General features: G+C 35.3%; 1 protein-coding gene across 1 annotated transcript; it reads right to left on the bottom strand.

Moving 5' to 3' along the window:
* Positions 1-5,169: 5,169 nt before the first annotated feature.
* On the bottom strand, positions 5,170-7,814 carry LOC110033382 (transcription factor bHLH94-like). The gene is made up of 3 exons (XM_020737341.1): positions 7,158-7,814; positions 6,579-6,980; positions 5,170-5,623 (listed from the first exon to the last, which is right to left on the bottom strand). The coding sequence occupies exons 1-3, from the start codon at positions 7,563-7,565 to the stop codon at positions 5,519-5,521; spliced, it is 915 nt and encodes a 304-aa protein (XP_020593000.1). The 5' UTR covers positions 7,566-7,814; the 3' UTR covers positions 5,170-5,518.
* Positions 7,815-8,871: the final 1,057 nt, after the last annotated feature.

Genomic DNA, 8,871 nt, shown 5'->3' with positions numbered 1-8,871 from the left:
GCCCAGCCTTCTCTATTCCCAAAAAGGGTCAGTCATTTTCATTTAACGAGTATACTCACCGAACTGTTATTTTGAGCCCGCACTAAAATATTACCAAAAATTTTGGTTTTCCATGTGAACTGTTGGCTATATTATCACTCTAGATGGCTAACGTAATGGTTGAGAGAGAAAACATTGCCCTGGAGGTCTCGTATGTAATGGGCTACATTACATGGTTGGAAAGATGTTTGTAAGGGGCGAAGCAGGACTGAGAACCCGGGCCCCTTGTAGGAGCGAATATAGGCCTTTGTTATTGCATGATTGGAAACAATTTTCTCCTCCCTCTTCTTTATGGGCACCTCCGCTTGGCCACACAAGACATATATTAACGTTGGGTGGCCAATCCTGATCATCGTGCTACCTTGGGGCTTATACATAATGGATGCCTATATTACATGACTAAGGTTGATCATTTTTCCTTTTGGGATGAAATAATTTAAAATTGCATGGTCTTTCGTTATCTTGCTCTTGTGCCAGCTTAGTAACAACCTGTCAGCAAATAAAGCATGTTAGGCTTTGGTCTCATGAAAGAGAGCATTGATGAGAAAATTTAAAAATTTCCCCTCCCACTCCTCCAAAGAGTCATTGAATCATTTTGCATCAAATAACATAAGAACTCATTGTAATTAGATCCCTCATCTAGGAACTAGGAGTATGAATCATAGGCATATCTGGATCAGTCGTATATTTCATATGCCCATGATCGTCAAACTGTTAAAGGAACTAACTTTTCCTTGACATAGACTTGATTGCCTAAGCATTCTTTGGCATTAACAAAAAAAAAATTTGGATGATGGGTAGCATGAAGGAATTTGGTTATGCCATAAATGACTCCCCATCCCTATTCAAAATAGAGTGAGCAACAAAGTCACCTTACTTATCAAACCCACATAGTATGAGTTTGCAGTGGGAGATTAAATCTTTGTACATTTTTTGTGTTGTCGCAATTGCGATGCGATGCAACTTGAAACCATCTGATGTCAACCTCTTCCCCCTACCTTATGCGCTGGACACCATTTCTTGCACAAGTTTATCTAAATTGGAGCATCAGTGGTAGGAAGAAAAAGTTTAGGAAGTAACAGGCCGAATAAAATTTTATTTTGCCTTGGGTCATGTTTATAAATAAATTAGCACCATAGCACTAGGCCTTTACTGGGCCCACAACATTAAATGATGATAATTATAAGCCATAAATTTCTCACTCATTGTGAACACTCAACATCAATTTAATTGATTGGACAATGCAACATGGGGATGCAGTGCCATGGTGTCATTACTGGATTCACCAGCTCAAACCAACAATGATGGTGACAATCAACACACTTAATCAGAGCACTTCAACTATGAGATGTAGCTTTGTAGTTCCAAGATGAGATATGATCAAATGCCTTTAATATCATATCAATATGTACCATTTCATTGTTGGGCATCAGTGCAATCGATGGAGTGTTACAGGCTTGGACTCCGTGCTGTGGCGCTAGATAAATTTCCCAAAATGCATGGTATGCAATTTAAGTGGGCAAAGTATAACAGTTAAAAAAGGGATTGGTGTTTTGATGCTTTACTATAGTGTTACGATGCTTGACTTGCTTTTACTAGAGAATGTTTGGATTGTGTTAGAATATCAATAGACTAAATCCGATGGTATTTCTTACAGGCTGACAAATAAGATGTGCAAAAAATGATGGCAACACAAATAAATTGTTGGCTTTAACATATATTATATCTAAGTGTTGTGACCGATGTTCTCCATTTTTCAAGGTTATGAGAAACTTCAACCACTTTACTTGGATTGAAGAGTAGGATCAAGCATTCAAAAAGTTAAAATTTTACTTTTTTCTCTTTCTTTATTACAGATTCTTAACTAGGAAATGACCTATACATCTACCTAGGAGTCTGAAAACACGTAGTTAGCTCAGTTCTAATTTCTTAGTGCAACAAATATAATTTACTATATACAATGTAAGCAAAATTTATGTGGTGTTGAGCTAAACAACATGATAATGAAGAAACTCACACTAACATTAATCATTTACATGCGGAAGATACATCCTTATTTTCAAGCTCATGCAGTTCACATGATAAATCACCATACACTAAAGTGGTTATTATCTAAACCTGATCACTCAAGGAAATTGCTCAAATGATTAGTAGAATTGAGCTAGTCTGACATCTCTTATATGCTGAGAAGAGTGATAAATGCTCAAGGTCATTGATTTCTAAGTGGCTTTATTAAAAATACTAATGTACCAAGAAGACAAGACCTACGAGGAAAACATAGGACCCTTTTTATATATGGAGCATCCGTGTTCCAAAGAAAAAGCGGGGGTGTGGTCCTACAAAATACAACAAGAGTTATGCTGTGTTACTAAATTCAAATTAATAATTTTAATGTTTATAGGATTCATGCAAGATTCTGGCCACACAAAAAAAACTAATAATTCTAGTTTTATTCTAAAGCAAATAATATTTCAAATGAAAAAAATAGATTATTGTAAGATTTTCTAAGAAGTTGTTTAGTTATAATGTCATGGTATTAACATAAGTAGTGTATTTCTATTCAATTATTATTGGTTTGATCTTGTTCCAAATAATGGAACAAGGATAAACAAGATCTATAATACCATAGGCATTAAAGTGAACAAATTTTATCATTACAGCAAGAATAAACGAGTCAGGTATATTATCTTCAATATCCCAATAAAAAAAGAGATAAATTTGACTGGGCAGTAATTATCATGATTAAATTTAGAGGGACTATTGATATCCAAAAACTATTGAACTCTCTCATTAAGAAAGAGAAATGATAGATTTTTTGTATTCAACTTGATTCTATTCATAAAGAGAATACATATTTAATTTTATCCATCTAAAATACGTAAATTCATTTTAAATAAATAGTTCTGCTAAAGACCAGAGAGCGCTGCACACATTAGGAGGAGCTTCAAGTTAAAAGAGAGGACTTCTTCCCAACATGTTCGATGAGATGCAAAAAATGCATTACCACCTTGTATCGCTTGGGGACAATGTGTATGATGCATTGCTTTAAGCCTGGAATACTCCAGACTACTAGAGGAAGAGTTAGCAAGCAAAGAAAGATCAATGTTTTGATTGTGGAGGCATGGACGCCTTCAAGAATACTAGTGGGGTGCTCCATATACTTGAGTATAATAGAAAGATGGTAAATTTTAATTTGTGCAATAAATTTTAGTATAAAATAAAAATTTAATAACTATTTTCTTATCTTGATAGACACTAGAGTTGAGATAAGAGCCCACTATTGGCAAGCTACACACGTGTGCTCATAAGTGGCAATTGAGTCATATATGGGTTGGCAACAAATATTTGATGATGCGTGTAAGTGATAGCTATAATTGTTATACAATTCAAGTTATTATTGAATTTTAGTTTGCCTCTAAGTTGAAGTAGACTAGAACTAAGCGCACAGAAGAATGTGCAATCTCATATTGTCATCAATCTAACTATGAGCAAAGGGAGAGTTTGCTAGGGACAAAGGTTTGTGGATTAGGTTCATAGGCACAAGCTTACGATGATCACTACTATTTTAGCACATTTAGTCCATTACTTCTATCGCCCAGAGGATGAGGTTTGTAGGAAGGTCATCGCATTCAGCGTTGATATGGAGACCTTGTTTGTTGCTAAACACACATAGAGAAAATCTAAATTTAAGGCAAAAATTAAAATATAATTAGATGCATTGTGATGTTGGGCACACTTGAGAGGGAAATAGCTGATAGAGAAGTCAAGAAGGAGGACTAGATGGTGATAGATGATGATTAGGACTATATTTTATTTTATTTTATGAGATATCTGAACATGCTATTCTTTTGTACAAATAGATTACTTACCTGATTCAATACATTATGATTATTTATGTGTTCAATTTGTGCTAATCCTATATTTAGTAAACTCTTGTGTTTTAGCCTAATTGTTCTTCTAGTCTCTTAAACTAAACTTGTGATTATTATATTAGAATTTAACATAAAGGGGAATATGAATGCCTGATAATTCTTGCAGGATTGAAAAACTTAACTATAATATGAGATTCAAATGCTTGTTATATCTTAGAAAAGAGTAAGAATTAATAGGTAATATTTAACAACTATATTAGAAAAATCGCTTGGAGGAATCCAAAATTCATTGAACTAATATAAGGGAGCCATTTCAAATGTAGTAAAAACTTATCTCACTTATCATTGGTCTTTTCTTTTGAAATTAGAATTGTAGACACTTTAAAAAACCTTTAAAACTTCCATCATTTTGAACTAAATCAAAGATTAGAAGACTAGTTAATTCAACATGCTTGGGAATTGACTCATTCCTCTTATGGTTGATACATGGACTCATAATTCAATACAAATTGATCAACATATATAATTGTGTGAACGAGTGCTTCACCACACTACAAATTAGTCAGCCAAACTAATAGTGAGATCAATGTTGTGGCAGGAGATTGTCTACCAAAGTGTTGATAAAGAGAAAAAACTTTGGTTTTTTATTTGGTGCAGCCCAACCCTGATCATAGTTCAACTGGCCATGCTTGGCTTGCAATGGATGAGTTGCTTGGTTCCATGATGCATAATAGCAATGAATATTATTCAAGCAAGATTAAAAGCCGCTATGATCAATAAGAATCAAAAACCTCGTGCGCTACTAAATCATAGTTTATCCACCCATTCTAATGTCATTTGTTCAGATTATCATGCTAAATAAAATCAAATTGAGCATTATACAATACTAAAATTGAATTTATATTTGACCTAAAGTTTAATTTTAAATTGAGCATAAATCATTAATAATATAATTTTTTTCATATGAGATTGAGTTCAACATTTTTAAGCTGAACAAGCTTGCTTTGCATACATCATACAAAAACCGGAAAAAAAAAAAAAAAAAAAAAAAAAAAAAAAACAAACAAACATGTTCAATTTCGACACATCTAACAATGTAAATTATTCCATGAACTACAATTCTTTTGGAGGCAAGGAAATAATAATAAAAAATAAGTTTCAAAATCTAACAATGTAAATTATTCCATGAATTACAGTTCTTTTGGAGGCAAGGAAATAATAATAAAAAATAATAATAAAATAAAATTGAGACCATAAAACGAAGCTAGACACAAGTGGAGAATTAGCATGAACCAGATCACCTCCACCCTTTTAACTGACAACCTCATAAATCTTCCCTTCAATTTTTCTTCACTCTCATGGAAATGTCAACATCCCTTACCTTTACAGAACCCCATTTTTAAAAGAAAAAACCCATCTGTTCCCTCAGATGCCTTCTCATCATTCGCCTCATGACTTCCTTCTTTATTCTAAACACAGAAATGACATGAGAAAGTTATTCTGGCTTTCCAGATCCAACCTTTTTTCTAACTCTGAACACTCACTTTCCACACAACTATTATTTGCAGCAAAGCAGCCATGACTGACTGCAGGGGGTTTGGCTCATCTCAGCTGGAAGTATAGAACCCTTCTTCCTCATGAATCCTCACCACTAATTGATGAACTGCGGTGGCAATCTCATCCACCGTTGCAAGCTGACAGTCTTCTTCCACCTGCAGATCAGTACAGTAGATATATGATCTCACACAATGCATTAAAATATGTAATTTTCTGTATATCTTCATATTTTAGTTTATTTATTTATTTCATCAAAGCATTTCTCTTCTTGGAATAAAGATAAGATTGTTTACCCATATTAGTAGGGTCCTGAAATATGGGAAGCTCCAATTGAATCCAATAAATGGATTAATTTAATTGGAAAAGATGGGGATGGACCATTGCTAGCATCTTTTGATGTAAAATGTTTTTTTTTTTTTTCTGAACAGTTTGCTTCGCTTATAAATGCTTCAATTCAACAATCCAGCTTGAGAATAATGTTTTTAAATACATTAGAGATTTATAAATGAAAAGAAAAAAACTGGTTCAGAAATCTTATCTCAAAAAAAAAAAAAAAAAGATTTAAACAAGTATTTTACTGGATATTATTACTAATGTAAAATCAAATTGTACAATGAAAGAAAAATTAAGTAGTAGTTATCTTCTGGGAATCAGGAGCGTTATTTTCGTACGTCATACGCACGCAGTTCTGCGTGCGTACTCCTCCTAATAACCTTCCAATAACTCAATTATTGGAGGTTATTGAGAGGTTATTGGGGATATTACCTTCAATAACATCTTAATAACTTGTCAAAAACCTACAAATACCTTCCGCGGTTTGCGCTCATATTTTTTGCTGTCATTCGGGGGTTTTGTGAGGTATTAACCCCACTAACACCGACATAACATACTAATACCCCCAAATAACCGGAGTACGCACGCAGAACTTCGTGTGCGTACGACGTATGTAAATATTTTTTGGGAACAGACATATCAACGCCAATTTATCTATGAAGGAATACACATTAACTCAACTAAAAAAAGAAAAAAAAACTAATAATTAAGAACAAGATATTAGCTAGTTTTTATTTTGGTATTCTTTATTTCCACTATTAGAGTAAAGGTAATTACCTTGAGGCTAAATGTAAAGAGAACCATGGCCCCAAAGGTGGTAGCATTAAGGTGCAGAGTGGAGAGCCGAAGACTCTGTAACCCAACCACCAACTTCAGAAGCTGCTTCGGCCGTCGTCTACAAAGTATCTTCAGGCTAGCATGGCTCTCCACAATCGTTACCTCTATATCGGCCACCGCCGACGGGTTCGCCGGAACTGTATCAACGCCACCGGCCGCAGTGGCGGCGGTGTGGGTCAATGAATACTGGGGAAAGCTGAAGAAACTCGCAAGCGGCTTCAGATCTTGAACTCTGTTGTCTCCCCGGTGCTTGAGCTGTTTGCGAACTTCGAGAAATTGAACAATCTGCTGAAGCTCTTTCACATAGTTTATGGCGCCGCCAACAATGGATGCTTGATCTCCCTGTACATTAACCAGGATTTCCAAGATAAAATCTTTATGTAATAAATTGTTTAAAAAAGATTCCTTTTTTGGGGAAAAAATAATCTTTTTCTGCAAAAGTTTTGATTCATTTCTGCAAAAAGTCGAGCAATCATTAGGTAAAAAAAGAACTTTTAGGAATGGGAGGGAGCAGGATACCCTTTGGGCGTAAGAAGCAGGCATGAGTGAGCGAAGAACGGCGAGGTACTCGTTCATTTGCTTGCGCCGGTTGCGTTCAACGGCAATGTGGGTCATCCTCTGGTTCTCGGCCTCTTCCTTGTTTGTCAAACCCTTGGTCCGACGCCTCTTCTTTCTTCCGTTGGATTCTGAACACGTTGCTGGTGCTTTGTCTTCTTTCTGTGCTGTTGCCGATATTGCTGTGGCTCCTCCAAGATCCGGCGGCTCTTGGAAACCCTGTCCTGTTAATGAAGAGCAAGAAGCTTTCCATTCATCGTAGAAAGGCAGCGTTTTGTCTTCGTCTACCAATCCAGCTATGTCCCAGGGACTGTACATGTCCTTCACATTGCAGCTTAAGAGGTCATGAAAGACCACGGCTTCTAAAGCCATGTATGTCAGCTGAAATTGATAAAGGCAGAGGAAAGAATGGAAGGAGAGATTTGTTGGTTAATGAAGTTTAGCAGGTTGCAGGCAGATCAATGATGCAGGGGAAGGAAGAAATAGAGGGACAGTTCTGCTGCGCAATGGACTTTAGCAGCTTGCAGGAGGATAAATAAAGATGTGGATGGAAGAGAAAGTGAGCCGTGAGAGGGATGCCTTGTGGAAGAGGGACATGGGCTGCGGGGATGGAAGGGTGAAAACTGAACGAGGATTAATTATTATTATTATTATTATTTGGAATAAGGCTTACTAATATAAGAAAGAGGGCTGTATACACACATACACCCAATCTTGCTTCCTCTTTCATTTATTTTTCAAAATTTTACTCAAATATTAAAATTTTTAATTAAACATAAAAAAAATTTACATTTTTTATCAAATTCTCAATGATTTGATGGTGTGTCGCATAAATACATCGGTTTAACAGTTCAAAAATAAAAAAAAAAATATGAAATTTTGTAAATAGCAATATTTGGGTATTTTGTATGTAATTACCCCACAGAAGAAATAAATTTGAAAGAAAAAGGAAAGAGATTAATTAAAAAAAAAGAAGTTATGGGCTTTTATTATAATAGATGAGGTATAATTGTATGCCTTAAACTACATGAAATTGTGTAGAATTATGTGACTAGAGGCTTTCTCAAGACTCATTATTTAAATGTTTGGATTGTGTTCCAACTATTATAGAAAAAGCTACATAGTGAATTACATGAATAAGAAAAATATATAGCAAGGCTTTTTAGTTGCTGTTATGAAAGACATGAAGAATATAGCCTAATGGAGCACTTAGAATTGTAGTCGACATCCTGGGAAGACTTCGTTTACATTTTCCCTTGAGCAAATCGTCGGTTGTCGACATCCTGGGAAGTCTTCGTTTACATTTTCCCTTGAGCAAATCGTCGGTTTGATGAGTTGTTTATAAACTTGAACAGCAATACGCCGGCTTTGTCAATGCCACATGATCGCCATGATCTAAACGATATTATTGTGGGACGGGCGATCTCATTGAGAGTTAGGCTGGCAAGTTCATCATAATTGAGAGATAACAAGGATAGTCTCTCTCGTAGAAGGATGAGATGAATAAAAAAGCAAAGCTCGCGTATGACAATAGATGGTCAAGATAATCCATCGGCTTGATGGAGTTTGGCAAATTAGATAACCAAGAGTAAACATATGGTGCAGTTGGTATTGAATTTTTTCCCTCCAAAATTGGGAATATTCTAGATGACTCCAAGATAAATAATTGTAGGCAGTT

The sequence above is a fragment of the Phalaenopsis equestris genome, unplaced genomic scaffold, assembly GCF_001263595.1.
Source record: "Phalaenopsis equestris unplaced genomic scaffold, ASM126359v1 Scaffold001158, whole genome shotgun sequence".
In the NCBI taxonomy this organism is placed as follows: Eukaryota; Viridiplantae; Streptophyta; class Magnoliopsida; order Asparagales; family Orchidaceae; genus Phalaenopsis; species Phalaenopsis equestris.
Note: the sequence above shows the minus strand (reverse complement) of the source record. Positions and strands in the feature narration are given on the sequence as shown.